General features: G+C 41.5%; 1 protein-coding gene across 7 annotated transcripts in view; it reads right to left on the reverse strand.

Annotated features, from left to right (window-relative positions):
• Window positions 1-18,169, reverse strand: part of RARB (retinoic acid receptor beta) — a 335,268-nt gene that overhangs the window by 42,085 nt on the left and 275,014 nt on the right. For all 7 annotated transcript variants that reach the window (XM_054815866.1, XM_054815865.1, XM_054815867.1 and 4 more), the window contains one exon: window positions 4,033-4,174. In XM_054815866.1, coding sequence (XP_054671841.1) covers window positions 4,033-4,174 — 142 coding nt within the window. The remainder of the gene's footprint in view (window positions 1-4,032; window positions 4,175-18,169) is intronic.

Consider the following 18,169-nt stretch of genomic DNA (forward strand, 5'->3'; position numbering starts at 1 on the left):
GCTGCTGGGCTAAGCTGAACAGTTGTGGCAGAAGGAAGCTCCATTTTCTCCCCCGCCTTGTACCCTGCAATAAATCCAGTTTAGGTTTTAAGGGCAGGCTTCCTCTTACAAAGCGTATGGTTCCAGCATCCTGCTTGAAAGAGTCCATTATTGTTCAAGAGTTTTGCCCAGCTTCCCGCGCATTCTCTTAATTGCGGGAGGCAGCGCCGTACGCGTGACCCCTCGCCAGCTCCCAAGGACCGAGGTCTGTGCATCCAGGCAACAGTGTGCTTCTTGCTGACACCTGGGGTCAGGCCAAGGATGGTGCTTCAACGTCGGCTCAGAGATCACGTAATAGAAGGGCAAAGGTTAGTTTCCTAAGGCTCTCCATCACATAATGAGCCACTGTCAGCCTTAGTAGCCCTCTCACTTCAGCGGTAGAAAAAAAATAAAATAAAAATCCTGTGTGATGACCATTTGTCTCTACATGTTAAATAAAAAAATTAACAAGCTGGAAAGGTAAGAAGGATAGAAATGGTTTGCAGCGGGGATCAGAGCCTCAGCTGCACCTACATACTCCTCGGCACCCACGCATGGACTGACGTGGGACGGCCATGCAACAAACCCAAAACCTGTTGCTGTTGGAGGGGCTGGCTCCGGGCTGTTAACACTGAGAGCTGCAGCTCTGGTTGCAGGGACATAAACTCAGCAATTTCTGAAGGAGGGGGATTAGATGAAAGAAAGCAGGGCTTTATTTCAAGCTGTGTTTTGCCCTTTTGTAGGATGATAAGACAGTCATCACTAAGTCGTTTCCCCTCACACCCTTTGTCTCATCTATCTGAGCACAAACTTTTTGCAAGAGTGACTGCACAATGAAAGACAGTACCTATACCAGTGGGATCCAGTTTCACCAGGTCTTGCAGATATTATCACAAGGCAAATAGCTCCACTCCTGCCCTGGAGGCAGTCTCATTATTGACCTCTCTTGATCAGATCTGGGGACTAACATGGGGTCGAAGATAACTTCCCCCCCCACACGAACAAAACAACCCATAAAGAAATGCAAATTTGGTGCATTCCTTCATCATCTCACTTCATTCTCTAAAACAAGATAAAAGCATACAAGAAATGCTCAGTACCTCTTCTCTTCCACAACACTATGCCTCCATTTTTAAAACCTTACTTGTCACACTGGCTAGGCAGCCAGTTCTCATCTCATCTTTGATGTTTGCGTGTAACGCTCATTAAGCTCAAAAGGAGTCGCATATGCAAGTACTTTTGCATGCCCTTTAAAGGCAGAATAAATAAACACAGGACTGCAGTGTTTAAGCACAGATTATTCTGTATACTAAAATTCTGCATTTACTCCTCCTCAGCTCCTGGGAACAGACCTTGGGGTTCCTATTCGCAGCTGCCCACCACGATTACTTTCCCCATTTGGGACTGGTTTGAGCATTGTAGGCTTGTTTCCCTATGAGATTTCTCTGATACTTTTTTCTGTCCTTTGTTCATGGCTTTCAGGTTACAAGGTAACAGAACTGTAAGAAGACAGAAAAACAAAATGTGAATAAGGCACTAGGGGAAAAGAAAAACCTCTATCTGGTAAGAAAAAGCCCACTGACAAATGCACCTTTGTTTGCATAAACTTCTAAAGAAATGGCGTTGAAACCTGGAGACATGTATGAAAGAAGGTCAGATAAGAAAAGAGTTTTTCAAATCTCTTAAGAGATGAAAAGCTCCTGTTTATGAAGGGATAACACGGAATAACTTCAGACTTAGTTCTTAAACCCAGAAGACAAGACACACTGCATTCAAACTGATGACATTTAAAATAATTTCTCTATCCCTTTGCAAATGCCTTCTACAGAAACGGAGCCAGAGGACATCCCTCACTTCTCCCCAGTATCCTCTGTTCCCCCTCCAACCTGCTATCCCTCTTTCAGTGCCTGTAGTGGTTTGAGATGAAGGCAGCTGCCAAAGGGCAATTTCACTCAGTTCACCCAAGGAAATAGGCAGAGCAAAACCTCAATTCTTGCTGGCAAAGCTCCAGCTGCCCTTTGGGAGAAAACAACCCATCACCTAAAAGGCAGTAAGTCTTTATACTTTACCCTAAGTAACTTTGGTTAATATGTTAGAGATACTGATGGTATTTCCAAAACATACTCTGATGTGACGTTACAGCATTTAATAAGATTACTACTTCACGTCAGCAATAAAATCCTTAAGAATTCAAGACCAACAAGCTATCAGGTGAGAAAAGTGTTTTTTTCTTCTCTTCCAAACTGCATCATATTGTTTTATCAAGGAAAAAAGCTTAATGTGCACAGATATATATGCCATCAAATACTCATCAATAAAATCCTCCTCATTCAATCTTACATCTTTGTGCATCTTTGCATTTAGCCTACCTTCTCCTTTACTCCCATCATGGTCTCCACTCCAGTAAATCCATACACAAGTATAGATAAGCGCACTTCAGGCACACGAGAACTAGAAAACCCAACAAAGACTGTAAAATTGTGGAAATCCTAAGAACTCCATCCCCCAGTTGCTTGAAACCTGATGTTGGCCCACAATTTCAGATTTCCATGAAAAGGAGTTGGAAACACTGCAAAGTGGCTCTAAAGATGTATCTGGTTCTTTCTCTGCTCCTCAACACTCCGAGAGGAGAGGAAGGAGAGGGTGGGAGAGAGAAAAAGGATGTAACCAGGAGGGATAGGTGTGACTTTGGGATCTCTTCGGCTCCTGCCCAAGTGCAGTGAAGGGAACTACTGTGAAGTGCCACGCAATTCAGGAAGGAGAAATGCTGAAGATGAGAACTAGTTTAAGTCACAGTTCAGTCATAAATGTCTCATCAGTGCCAAATTTTTTTTCTCTGGTCTTAAAGTCTCTCCAAGGAACTCCTGTGGGTGAATTAAAGTAAAGAAGTGGTGTTGGGCAATCTTTCCCCCTCTCTTATGCACACACTGCAAACTTCTGTAGTGTTTATTATTGGAATTGACCTACTGAAATCAGGAACATCACTGATAGGGGTAAAAACTCTCAACAATCAAACAAATCACTACAGCAAAGATTTTTTTGCTACTGCAATCAGTCCAATCAAAAATGAGAACGTTTCAGAAGCGTTCCCCCATAGGGATTTGAGAATGGCTTTTCTAGCTAAATTTTCATGCTTGACAGGGATATCGATAAACTGGAAAAAGAGAAAAATTGCAGATTTCTACCTAAATATTTTAAAATGTTAATTTAAAGGGCAAACACGAAATTTCTAGAAAAGAAGGGAGAGGAAAATCCTTTGGGTTTTTTGTGCACTTGGCAGCACTTTTACATAATCAGGTTTACTGGCTTTGCAGGTTTAGAAGAGGATTTGCCAGCTTGTTTCACCTTTCGGAAAGGCTCCAAGCAGTAAAGACAGAAGACTCAAGGTCATTATTCCATCAGTTTTGTAAAACGGCATAAACTGGTGCTACTGCCGAAAGAAGGACCTCTGGCACAAGCGCCTGCCTTGGTGTAAGACAGAAGGTGTAAGGCTGAAGAAGGCTGCTGCCTGCTGCACAAGAGCCAGAGGATAGCCCTCATGAAATGACAACCCGGGCTGACACCAAGCCCGGCAAAGTCACGAGTCGGTCCACAGGGCAGAGGGAGGACTGAAACGGAGCTTAAGAAGCCAGTGCTGCTCCCCTCACACCCTTGCCCCAAGAAGGCACTTCTAGAGCAGATGGGAGATAATCCAATCTTAAAGCAAGTATCTGTCGGTTTGTTCTTCTAGAAAACTGGGGGGAATTACCCACTTGTGCATTCTTACACCCACACAGGGTGGCCACACTGTTGCACTAAAAGTTCTTAACTGACGGCATTTAGGCTGCAAAGTTAAGGACTCAGAAGTTCGTAAAGTACAGGTCTGAAGTTGTGCACAAAATTCATACTCCTTTCTCTGCATATGAATGCAGATACTGTCTTCAATCACATAATTGCATAATATTTTTCTCCCTTGGGACTGTCACATAGATGTAGGATATGACAAACAATAAATTGTTTCTGAAGACAACTTACATTCTTTGGACATTCCCACTTCAAAGCACTTCTGTAGTCTGCAGTACTGGCAGCGATTTCTGGTAACTTTATTGATAACACAGTTTTTATCTCTGTGACATGTGTAAACCATGTTCTTCTGGATACTCCTGCGGAAAAAGCCCTGAAATCAAGAAAAAAAGAAATCAAATAAACGTCTGAGCTTCCCATAACCCTTAGAGACAGGCACTAACATTGCTTTAAAAATAACAAAATAAATTCAAAGTTATGGCTGGAGTATGACATCTTTAAAGAATCAGTCTTCTTATAATTTAGTACTGTTTGTGGCAACATAAGACTCATCTCTTAAATAAAAACTAATTAAATAATGCAACCTAAGTCCAAAATAAACAAAACTAGAACTAGTAACAGCATTCAGGAAATGAAGTCCTAGATTTTACAAAAAAAAAAAACAACCAACCAACAACCCTCAAATAAAAATGGTTTGGGCTTATGGATGTAGTAATGGGTTGGGTAAACAACAGCCTTCCTAACAGACCCACTTGGAGGTCAAACACTCATCCAACAACCAACAGCCTCTCTCAGCCTAAAGGTCCTGTCTATTTTGGTTACTGCAGAGATTCTCTAGTTCGAAGGCTGCACGTAAAAAGAGAAATAATTTGAAACCCAGGTTTCTTAGCTGCTGGAACTCCTACAGCAATTAATGAGGCTTCTGCAGGTGGAAGAGTTCCAGCATCAGGTTATTGAGTTGTGAACTTGTAAAAGTTGCCAATTACAGCGTTTTTTTCTTATTCAGATACAGCTGTGAAAATAATCAAGTAATTACAATGATCTTGAACAGAAATTAAAGAGAACTAGAGTCTGGTTTGTACTTAAGGAATGCCATTTGACTGGATTCCTCCTTCAGCCAGTAAAAGAGAGAAAACCAGCCATAAATGGTAAGGTTAGCTGGCATGGAAAAAAAGGCAAAAACCAAGTTAATTTCTTTATCTGCACTAAAAACTAAGCTTTAGATAATATCATATAATAATGAATTAAAAAAAAAAAAGAGGATTACTTTAAGCATTTTAGAGCTCAACCCACAGATATTCAGCTAAAGTATTTCTGCAACAGACATTTGGAAATTTGACAGCACTATTTAACCTTCTCGTTCAGATTTTGAAAATCATTTCAGCAAGCACTAGGGTCAAATTTCAGTCAACATCGTAGCATTATGGAAGAATAGTTAGCAATTTAATATTTGTTGGAGGGCTTGAGAGGTTAAAACTCTTCAACCAGCCACATGTTTACACCCTACAGGGAAGTGGTAAACTTGATGCCGCGGACGATAGCTCTGTGCCCACAATGCATTTGTCTCAAGATGCAATCATGGCAAGCTATAAAATTGGCTGTCCTGAAAGCACTCACCGAGATATGCAAGTAGTTCAAAAGCCAAAAACCCTATCATTCAGAGTTAACTGGGAGAGTTTCTGGCCATACGATCAGGGAGTGGTAGGGCAGGCACAGTCAGTAAGGGCTGGTCATAAATTCCTTGCACACCCAACATGCTATAGATGCTAATGTTATGAAAATACCTCAAATTCACTCAGAACTGAAAAATGCCTCCTTAATCACGTAACCCCTGGCAATAGTTTTCTGCAGCTCTTGCACAGGCAAGCCTTATCCTGAGGTTAGCTCCTCCGATTTAGAAGATTTTTTATTTTACCATCAAAAAGGTATATAAAAACTCTTCACTTCTTTCTTTTCCTTAAGCTACTGGACACAGAAGAATTTAAAGCTGTTTGTTTAGACAATTAAAATCTTTTAAGTTATCAGTAAGACTGCTATTTTATATTCCACACTTTTGATCATTAATGAATCTCTGCAATGGAAAGGATAGCGAGCGTGTGTACATCTATTTACTTGATGAGAAGAAAATTTATGGTAATACTCACTTGCTACTTTCTCGCTTTGATATTCCCCTAATCGCGATGCCCAGCTCTGCAGTAATTGCTGATGATGCTAACTAGAACAGTGAGGAGTCTATGGCATCTATTTTGGTTTAATTCAATAGACAGAAAGTGTGAGCTGTGCACTCAGTGGTCACCCAATACAGGGAAAAGAGGAAACAGCCTCCTCCAAATATACCTGTACTTCACCAAAATATAACCAGTAGCTAATGGCACCCACTGATTGATCAGTTGTTCTGATATGTAGATGCAGGTTCCGCATCCTTTTAACCTAGGGTTTAATTACAGCCCATCAGGAAGGAAAGCAGAGGAGGCTCAGTCCTTAGCTGACCACACAGCCCAACAGGAAAAGGTGATCCAACTTCTGCAGACAGCAAGTACAAGGCATTCATGAACTCATTACTAATATAAAAGGCTTAAGAAGAACAAACTCAGAAAAAGCAAATCTCCAGGTCAAAGTGCAGACCGTTTCTTCAACAGTGTAGCCTCCCCAAGCAATGTCCTACACAGAGTGAAAGCTCTAGAGGAGGATATTAATTGTGGAAGCTTAAAAAGTGATTTGTAAAACAACAGCCTAACATCTGTATTTGATTTTCTTCCTGGAGTTACTTATGAAACTGAAATAAAAATGACCTTGTTTACATGAAATATGCAAGTGAAAAAAGGTATAATGTGGTCCTGCTCAAAACTAAGGACCTCTTTCTCAACAGCATGTTAGTGCCCAGTCCCCACTATTCTTCCCTAAGACAACACTGGGATACTATTTCTACCACGGTTTGTGGCAAGCTCATTTTAAAACCTCAGCAATATGTCACCGAAAAGATTTCATCTTTAAATTTTCCTCCAGACAGGTAGTAAGAAAAATGACCAGATTATGAATACCGTTTTGTTTCTTTGCATACAAACCCCAAACCAAAGTCATCACAGGGAGTGACAGGAGTCCAAGCACCGATGGGTGAGGAGCATTTGCTGGGCGCTGGGGCTGTATTTCTCCAGCCGCCTCCATAAGCCTGGCGTTTTGGGTGGCACTGCAAGCAGGATCACGCTCAGAAACATTTCCTAAATCTGACACTGGGCTAAAAAACCCCACAGCATCTTGTCTATCCCTCTGCAGGGGGTTTGGACCTCACCTGCTTTGGTTACCTGCAGCTCTGCAGCGAGAGAAAACCCTGCAGGACGCAGGGATGGGCAAAGCAGGCGCTTGCTGCCCAATTAAACTGAAAAGCACATCTGAAACATTTCAAGGCTGGGTTCCAGATAGCAAGAGTATAATACACTGGCCTGTTCACTAAAAATAGCAAAGTGAGAAGCAAGCCTAAGTTTTCTTCCAAGTGCTTTTCATCAAATGATTTCCATCTGATCTCACAACTCCAGCAGTTTCTTCAAAAACCAAGAAAATCCGAATGTGACCTAACCTTAAGAAGCTGTCAGAAACTTCAGAGACAGCAAACCACCACTGCTTATAAATTAATCAACTTCTAGCCCCTACTGGCTCTTGGAAGACAAAGTTACTATTTATTGTAATACATTCACCTCAAAAGGAGTCTGTTTGGCTGAATATTTACATGAGCAATTTTTGATACAAATATTTTAGCGTCCTCTCCAAATTAACACCTTGTGACAGGAGATGAGACACTCCTGTGCCAAAACCAAGCATAAATGATTCTTTGTAATTTAAAATGCCTTATGAATATTAAAAAAAAACATTCTGTGAGACATAAAGCATTACTGTCACACATACTTGTTTTCAATAGCACCTACAAAGTACTTGAACTTAGAGTAAGCTACTGAAGACCTATCAGGAACAGTGATTTGCTCTGATATTCCTTTTATCCACGACTTTTGAAAGGAACATGGATCTTGTGTTTTTATTTTAGCGAAGACAAACAAAGCTTTGCAGAAATCACACTTATGAATTAATTCCATCCTTCTGAGCTGCTTTTATCAGCACCCTTTACACAAAGCATTTCGGACAAACGTTTCAATTTTTAATCTCATCTTTTCTGAGCATCATGCCAGGCTCCTCCCAGGCCCACCAATCTTGTTATCTTAATGGATGACAGATAGAGTATCACTCTGACCATGCCACATTAGGCGTCCTCATTTACCGAGTGCAAGGAAAAAATGCTGAGTATAAATTATTCAGAAACTATTGTATCAGCGTGTGTTCTCTGAGTATCCACCACTGGCAGAGCAGACAGATTATTTTTCACTTTTAATTGTGTTGATATCTTATCTGCTGCACTGAAAGCAGAGTGTGATACGTGAAACCATACGTATCAAGCAGCAAATAAACCCAGTTTACTAGGTCTATTGCTTAGAACTAAGTAAGCTATTTAGTCAATCTAACTTCAACACGATGCCAAAAAAACCCACCTCATCTCAGAGAATATTAACTATTTCAGTAATGTTTTGAATGCTGTTATGCCGCTGGTTATCTGAATAGAAAGGAGCTCACTAAGGATGAGCCCTCAAAATAATGTTAAGTGTTTAAGCCTATGAAGTCTTACAGAATTGTTAGCACGAACTGCCATCCTTATATATCTGATAGGAAATCTACACAACTCCCTCTCCTTCACTGTCCAGTTGATTTTGGCAAGTTAGATGATTTAGAGCTCAAGTTATGCACATCCCATGAAGAGATGGATCATTTGATCTCAACAACATCTTAAAAATATTTTGCCAGCATAGGTCATGCCAAATCTTATTTGCAGATGTAGTGGGCTTACAAGTTGAAAACTTGCACTGCAAGCCAGGGACAGGGTAATCAGCAGAGAAGGGCTATTGCGAGCTCAATCTGTTTGAACAGCCTGCTGGGTTCATCTGGTTCAGCTTTGATTACCCCCAAATACGGGCAGCCAGCTATGACTCCTGCAGATTGAGAGGCCATTCTTTGGTAAATTTGCAAAATAAGCTTCTGAGTGAAGTGCATTGTTACTTTATCGTAAAAGAAACAAAAGAGTAGGAAAGACTTTTCTGTGGTACAGTTTATCAGTCATTTATAAACCCTGACTGAGCTTTGAAGGGAAAGATAAAACCCAGCAACAGCCAAAAAGAAAATCCAGCCCAGAACATACCCAAAACCTCTGCCATTAGCTTTACTCTGAAATAGGGGCTGTACAAATACATACCTTTTTTACAAAACAAATCTGTTCGTGATGCATAGCCTCTTTTCAATCTATTTATTTTAATCATTCAAGTTACCCTCTATCCTAAATAATCCTGTAAAACACACTTAGGGAAGGTAAAGACCCTGTTCCTGCTCTCTCTGGAGCATCAAGAGACCTTTAAGGTCTTTCTCAGTGATGAGATCTGCACAAAACTACTTTGCTCTGTGTCCAGGGAATTGCCCAGGTATGTTCATGAACTGAATGTGGTTTGCAGTATTTTTATTACAGGTGGCAGCAAGTCAAGGAACAAAAAACCCCTTCCTCACAAAGTCCTGGTAGGATCAGCAGTCAGGTTAGGGCAGAGACACAATTTTTAGTTGTTAACCATGAATATTTGCTCTGAAAGGCCTTGATAAAACGCAATCTTGCAACTGGAGTTGCGTTAAAAGGCTTAGGAAAGACCTAAAAGTCCCAGCATATGCTGTTAAGTGAGTCCATACAGTAGAAAAGACACTGTAAAATGGCTGCAGCCAGAACATGAGACCCAACAAGTAATGAAAGCTGCCAAAGCAGCTATCTGAAAGGAAGCTAAAATGAGCATATTCCCAGTTGCACAGCACTTTTCCGGGATGTCTGCACTGTCTATCACGCTTTGGAAGTCACGGCTTGCAGAATAAACAAATTAATTGTCTGACATTGTGGCTGGAAACCACCGCCGGCACAAAATGGAAGCAGCTACAACAATAAGTAGAGGAAGGCTCGCTGCCAGGAAGCAGGGAAATTGTGCTGATGATGTATGTCAGGGCAGGACAGGCAGATCTTTGCAAAAACAAACGAATAAATGCTGTTTAACATCAAGAGCTTGTAGAGAGCACCTAGAGATGCCAGCTGCCCGGCAGCAGAGAGGCTGGGGACCAGCCCGCCCTGGGAAATGCTCTGGGTTTGTCTGTCGTTGCTGTTATTTCCAGCAGAAACTCTCTGCTCGCCATCCACATTTCATCTCATCTAGTCATTTATCCCACAGATGAAGAGCAACCGTAACCTTCCATGGCTGAAGAAACCCAAATTTGTTACCGAAACCAGGGTGTTTTGTTGTTTGTTTGGTTGGTTTTTTAAAAGCAACAGAACTCAAAACACTTCATAAAAATAAGCAGGCTCTCTCATTTCTTAAAAAGAAAAAAAGGCCCAGAGGACAAGGACAGGCAGATGAGGAAGGTGTCACCCTTCCTTAAGCTACCAAAATGGGGATGCTCACCCGCAACCCCAAAAAATTCTCCAGCAAAGACAAAGCAGGCCATACTTGATAAATCCTAATAGTTTCTAAGGTGAAAAACTCTTATGGCCCTCAGAGGGCAAGAAAATTTTGACGACAGAGCTTGAAGGAAGTTATTCATGGAGCTACTAATGCCAATTAGCCACTGGTGAGGCTGGAAACAAACCGTATTTTTCACGGCGCCCCATGCCAACATATCTTCTGATTCCACAAACCTTGGCCTAATGTTAAAAACATGCCCTAAACCATCAAAATGTTGATTATTTTTTTTCTAGGGAGTATGAAACACTTCCACCGGTCAGCTGGCAGAGAGGCAGCTACCAACACAATGGAGGAAGTGCGTTCAGCCGGCTGCAAATCTGCAACTGGATTTCTCCAGCGAAGAGTACCATAGCATCCCTAAGACTACGCATGGATTTCTCCACAATTTTGATTTTCACTGAACTCCTGACCTTTTTAGCAAACATGTCAAAGTCTCCAGACAGAACAGTCATCACCTTGAAACAATATGCGAGGGAAAAGAACGGCTGAGATTTTCTTCTTCTCCGCTTCAGTAATTTAAACAGAGAGGAAGGCACTGGTATGCACTTCCATCTGCTTTCCTCAAATTAAAAAAAAAAAAAAAAAAAAAAGGAGATTAAATGTATACAATTAAAAAGTTACAGTTAACTTCCTTTCAGTAATGTCTGTAGGATGATTTTTGGCCTGCTAGGAAACTCCAGATGGGAAGAGTAATGAATATAATTTAATACAAATAACAGGAGATCAAAGAAACGCTTTTCTGAGTTGCAGCATACTGAGTTATTTCACACAGTTCAATGGAGAACTCAGGAATGAATTATTGCATTTTGCAATTTTTTTATATTTTTGTTTATGCAAATCAATTCCCTTTAACCTAATTTGTGGAGGACCAGACCTATAACCCAATAAAACCATAAAATGTCACTAGGATGGTCATACAACTGGCTAGCACTTATCCAAAAGGCTATATGTTGTTAACTGCTCATCGTTTTTTTCCTCTCTTCCCCTCCAGTGCCTCAGGATTTATACCACCAATTAAGACAATAATGAGTGCCCCAGGTTGACCTCCCAGGAGCAAGAATTAATTATGCGCAGTATTTCTTCGTAAAGAATGACACTTTTCCAAACCATTTATGTAGCTGCTCTCTTGCATGGACACACGGTATCAGGAAAGACTTTCCAAATTGTTATCCCCCAAATGCATGACTGATTTCAGTTATGCTCTTAATTTGGGTCTCTGCTTTTATCGATTGGGTTTTTGGGTGGTTGGAGCAGGGGGACCATCTCCCAAGGACAATGTCATAATTTTACTAGACATACAATCATAGAATCGTTTTGGTTGGAAAAGAACCTTAAGATCATGGAGTCCAACTGTTAACCTAGCACTGCCAAGTCCACCACTAAACCATGTCCTTAAGTGCCACATCTAAACGTCTTTTAAATACCTCCAGGGATGGTGACTCAACCACTTCCCTGGGCAGCCTGTTCCAATGATTGATAACCCTTTCAGTGAAGAATTTTTTCCTAACATCCAATCTAAACCACCGCTGGCACAACTTGAGGCCATTTCCTCTCATCCTACTGCTTTTTCCTTGGGAGAACAGACCAACACCCACCCGGCTACAACCTCCTGTCAGGTAGTTGTACATACATAGGATTTTTTTGCACAGAGCTAGAAAGGAAAGACACTAAGCAACAGCCACTCTAACAAAGTAGTAGACCTCCTAGTAAAAACAAACAAAAAATCCCTGCCAAGTTATACCCATGCAGTGACACGCAGACTCCTGCAGCAGGCAGGACAAGGAAAAGATTCATGTTAGCTATGCAATTACTATGCTGCAATTACTTGTAGCAGTCTCTCAAATTAGCCTCTCCATTTAGCTGCTGGCAGAGATGGAAACATGTGAAGAGGAAAGGGCAAGCTCAAACAGAAACCTACATGGGAGAAAGAAGTTATGTGCACGCTCCAAGGAAATTCTCCGTACAGGCAGGCTTTGCATCCTCCTCCTCCCCTCCAAGCCTTCACCACAAAGGCTTGCAGAGTTCCCGCACATATTTGGCACCACAGTTATTTATCAGAAGAGGTACAGGGACTTTCATTAATTGTCAGCCAATATAAAAATCCCTGCATTTCTGCACCATCTGAAATTTATAGAGGCGCTAGTTTCTAACCCACCATCAGGACCAAATGTTTACAGCTCAGCTGAAATAATAATGCAAACTATGCCACAAATATTTATATATGCCTGCAAGCTGGCTGAAGCGCAATTCCCCTTGCTCTAGCAGAGAGATTTGCACAGTTTGCATGCACAGCCAGCTGTTCCCTGCTCCCTCCCCAACCCACTCAGATCCGACACAGCACCCCAGCCTGAGCCCAGCTGGCCGAGTGGGTGCCTGTGGGTGCTGGCCCAGCACCCACTGCCAGGACAGCTGGCTCCGGCCATGCCGCAGCACAGTTCCTGCTTGTCTTCAAGACCCATCATGTTTGTATCCTCTTTGTCTGACCTGGGAGGAGTTTTAAAATCTGCCCGATCCGCAGCTGAGAAGTTGTTTCTGAGGAGGGATGAAGTGACGTATGAAAACAATGCAGAAAGCAACCCAAAAATATTCAGAAGAAATAACCTGACATAAACATGCCAAAATAAACCAGATGTCTTGAGCATTATGCTTCCTGGTATGTTTTGCAGGCATCCATCTGAATGGCTCATCAACACATGCTCATTATCTCCCCACAATTTTTTTTGCTCTTAGTTTTGACAATTGATCTCTAAACAAATATGTTGTATCAAATCTCTTGAAATCTGGCAAGTAATACCTTGTACTTACTACTTTATGCTACACGCTCATTCCCCCACATTCAGTGACAAAGAAACTCTGCTAACACAGAACTACCCACTAAAACCTTGTAAAATGTAGAGTTTAGTGAAACTCGGATGCCTGGAAACTAGAAAACAGAGTTCAAGTAAACACCCAGAAATATGCAAGTCTGGCTCTCTAGTACTGGCAATAGTCAAGGAAAATTACCTTTCCATACTGCAGCTGAAACTCATTACCGAAGGCGACAGCAGAAGGATGAGTTGGAGCTGGACCAGCTTGGCAAACTCACCATTTTTAAGAGTGAGATGGTGGCCATACCACTCTGCCCGGTTCCCATACACAAAGTACACATGGTCAAAACGGTCTCAGCAACATGGAAAAGCAGGCTGAAAAAGGTGGATGAAAGGTAGTGTGTGCCAGTGCAAGGGATTAGCAACTGCATGAAGAGCCAGAGGAATCAACTGACTAGTTCCTCCAAGCAATAAGGACTCTTAAGGTAACACTGATCGGAGATACGTATCTTGTTGCAAACACTGACGCTGAAAAAGTGTCACAACTTACAGGACAAATGTAGCGCTGCCTCCAGCTCGCCCGGTGTTGGGCACCACTGTTCCTTCAGCCAAGCTGTAGGGAGGCAAGGGAGAGTCTGGGACCGGGCAACTTTGACGACAAGAAAACATGACCTTTCAGAGATGAGTGAATGAACCGGGGCTGATTAATCTACCACAGGAAAATCTTAGCGAGATGTTTTCCTGTTTTTTCCCTCCCCTGCCAGACTTTAATCAATGGCCAGATTCAAGCACAGAGCTCATATAATCACAAGACGATCATTCTTTCAGTTTACGAAAATCACATGGACTTGGGGTAAAATAGAAGATCTTTTTACTTGGCTCATCACAGCTCCTGGGTGCTGTGCTCGCATGCCTCTTGTTCACCTAACACTCTCTTTTTCTTTACTTTTAAAAAAAATATATAGTTTTCACTTTTGTTTCTGTGCATGTAGCAGTTGCTGTGCATCACTATGGATACCTGTGGACTGGTTAAGACCATCTACAGCAGCATCTGAACAATGCCTTGATCCCCCAATATAAAAAAAAAAAAAAAATTGGTAGCGCTCATTCATTTAAAAAAATGACGGGCAGCAGAGCTTTCTCTGAAATGCTGTGCTTAAACTTCCCTAAATGTGGAGCACTGCCACTCTTTTGGACCGGCAGAAAGCACATGAGGATCACAGCATGCTCTTGAAGCAAAGACCTAATGATTTCCACGTATTTATCATAGGTGCACAGGGCTCCAAATCAAGCCAAGCACCCCAGAGACAGGGAAGACCTCTTCCCTGTTGGGAAGATTCATCTGGAGAGCAGCCAGCCGGGACACTCGTGGGAGGAGTGAACAGTAGCCCATCGGAGTGGCTACTCCATGGCTATAAATCTCTGCTTTCCCCGGTAAGTGCCTGGGAGGAGGGAGAGGGAACCAGCCACAGCTGACAGTAATGGGTCCCATTAAATTGTCACTTTTAAAGAGATTCTGAAATGGGAACAAACTTGCTTTGTAAGCATTTGATCAGTCTCCCTGCAGCCAGGTGACAGCAGACCCTGCTCACGTGCCATGGCTGCGGGCTGCTGGCTCTCCCCTCCAGCGCTGGAAGGGTCCCCAGCAGTCACTGAGGTTTGCTATAGCTGGAGTCAATTCGCCGACTGCATTTAGAACCAACCAAATCCACATTTTTTGGCACTACTTGCAACTGCCATTTCACCTTGTAATTTCTGTATCCGTTATTCTAGACAGAGGATCCAGAAACAATATACCTTTTCGCCTTTAAACATAGGTATTATGACACAGTTTTTATTGCATAGTAACTTTTCCCACTATAATATATTACATGAGAAATTTTAAGCGTGGCCAAGTGAAATCATAAGGGACTTTATACACAAAAATGTCTTTCTACTTCTCAGCTGTCTCCTGAATTGAGCTGTGGAAATTGTGGGGACTCCTGCATATTATCAAAGGGAAGAACAATTTCTAAGTAGGGACCCTGAATATTTGGCAGATCAGCTGCAGTAGTATACCAATTAAACAGTTACTATACCAATGCACCAAAAATGCCAATTACAGAATTGGATGCATGGCTTCTTTTAACACTACAGGAAGTTTTTATAACTGGAGTACTGAGCTGCACAGATGTCACCCCTAGAGGTGTCTGCTTGTATACCAGGGGAAGTTCCTCTGTGTGGTGGGTCAGAATAATATAAAATAGGAAGAAGAACACAACATGTATGTCCTTTACATGGAACTCAAGACACAATGTATCCGTACTTAAAGCCTACAGTAAAATCCAGATACAAAGCAGGAAAGACAGGCATATGGGTATAATCTTAACTTTGGCAGTTTCTGATTTTTAGAATGGCTACTCAAAAATTGAAAAGTTTTTTTAGTAAGGCATTTGGATTTGTTTTATGGGGGAGAAAAAGAAGAATGTATACAATAAACAAACTGAAGAAAGAATCTGTAAATAAAGCTGTCTTGGAAATAACAAATCTTGGAAAATTACATCCAATTGTCTTTCCTGCCATAGCACAAGACTGAAATTTCAAAAAGGGCAGCTCTGCAAAGCCGAACAGCTCTGGGATCCATGCTGCAAATTCAATTGCACTCCATTTCCAGAAAAAGTTAAAGAAAATACCCTGTTAGGAAATTTCCTCAAAGGAACACTTCATTTGGGATTAGAAAGGACCTCTGTTTCCATTAGCAGGTCAGCCAGTAAGCGCAGAGAGCAATGGAAGGTCACTTTCCAAGGCCAATGAAAAGTATTTCTGCAAAATGGGAAGCTGACCACTTATGAACTGGGTGATGGTTTACAACAACCAGAAAATATAGATAGGTGTATCTTTCAAAATAAATTCAAAATAAGTATCAAACAAAGAACATCTGAACATCTACTTAACATGTAAGTGAACAGAACTAGGCAGTGGATAATTCCATTTTGTACACTTACGAAAACTCTTAATTTTGGATTTACTTCTCTAAGACATCCCAATCACAAAATCTTTAAGCACTTGTTAAGAAAAATGCAAACTACGATTGAAAAAGATGCCTAAAGCAAACAGTGACCCCAACCATCTCACCAGCACGGAAGCTACCACTCAGCCAGAACCACACTCAGCAAACTATTCTACTCCCTCTTTCTTCCACGGAAAACAGTGCACTTTCTTGTGGGGTCCAGCAATCTAAATTCAACGGATCAATTGCATGTATATCCTTCTCTATCAATGTCTCATTAACCAGTTTCTTTTTAAAAAGTTCGAGTTAGAAAATGAAAGTTAGTCCATTGTAATTTTACACATCACTAATTGCTGTTCAGTAAGCATAAATAAACATGGCATAGTATAAAAGAAAAGGTAGCCTATTATTAATAATATAAAATCTCAGAGTATTTAACTTTTGAGATGTTTGCTCAGATATCTATATTTCCTTATCTGCTGAATTATATCTGCAAGCAGTACTTTTAAAGATCTTCTTATAAAATGGTGTATCAAACATGGTGGAAAGCTGCATTTTTTCCTACACTGTAACAACCGTCTGGGTGCACACAGGGACAGCCTGTACTCCACATGTATAATTAAAGGCCACATGTGGTCCAAAGTAATGGAGAGATATGAAATAGATTGATAAGATGAGAACAAAATAAAAGGCTTTCCTCCCTCTCTAGTGAAGAAAATTGAAAAAGTAAAATCCATTAGAACCTAGTTACAGAAAAATAAAAACACACTCCACATCCATTGCATGCAAACCAGGGTTCTCAGCAGGCAAGCGTACCAGCTGGAATCGCAGCCGACCTGCTTCTGACATCTCTGGTCAGTACATCATGACGTGGTTTGCATAGACAGCACTTTTACACGTACATATAATTTACTTAATTCTGTTGAAGCTGTTGCAAACCACGTGCACGTTGCCGATCAGGTGCGAACCTCAGGTCTCTTAGCCATCTCCTAATAAGCCACAACAGCAATGGGCCGGTGAAAGTTGGATAGAAATGTGACAAACATCTACAAGGACTCTTCAGTACCTACCTTGGTGCAAGAAACCATGATTCAACTCCAATAACAACAAGGACATACATATATAAATTTGAAGTTTCTTCTTTTTATGGTGTGTATTCACAGGTATAGAAAGGAATAGACACTGCCAGAAGAGTAAGACTCAACAATTTTAGTCTAATAATAATAATAATGAAAACACTGTAGCTATTATGGACTGGTTACTGGGCAAAGACCCTGAAAAGATATGCAAGGTCAGCAGGCATGAAGGCTACATCTATATTAGGAAATGCTCTTGGGGATAGTCATGGGCACTATGGCTGGCTGATGTACGATGGGAAAAGTCCACAACTACATGAGTTAACTCCTTCGGCCTCCAAACCGGGACGGCTGCCTCCAAACTGGCTACGGGAGACGGGCGCATGCAGAAGAAGCGCTAGTTGGTACAACCAGAAACCTTCCAGATACACAGCACGGCAAAGCAGTACCCCAAAACGGGGCTGGTCACCAATGCACCATAGTTTAAGAGTCTGATGCTGCTGTTCTTTTTTGAGAAAGATTTCACTGGTGGTGTTGGGAATTTTGCAGGAAAAGGGAGTGCAAGATTTATTCCAGACAATTATATGTCACTATTTGACAGCTTATGCTAAATAAGAGAGTAGTGTCCAGCTCCTGTTTCCACACGACATTAAGCCCTTGTGCTCACAAGTAACTGGAGCAGCGTGGCTAGCACAGTTAGAAAGCAATTTGGGATAATCTTTGCACTTTCATAGCACTGACATCACTGCCAGAAATAAATTAAAATAATTAGTAAAAATGACAATTCTTGCAGCTTAAGATGAACTTCTGTTCTATGTCTGAGGGCAACAGGCAGGATAAGAGGAAGATTAGCTGTGGATGTATGTGACATACCCCACTACAGACACTGCTGCTCTTTGTCCATCTTGGTTC

The sequence above is a fragment of the Grus americana genome, chromosome 2 (genome assembly GCF_028858705.1).
Source record: "Grus americana isolate bGruAme1 chromosome 2, bGruAme1.mat, whole genome shotgun sequence".
Classification (NCBI taxonomy): Eukaryota; Metazoa; Chordata; class Aves; order Gruiformes; family Gruidae; genus Grus; species Grus americana.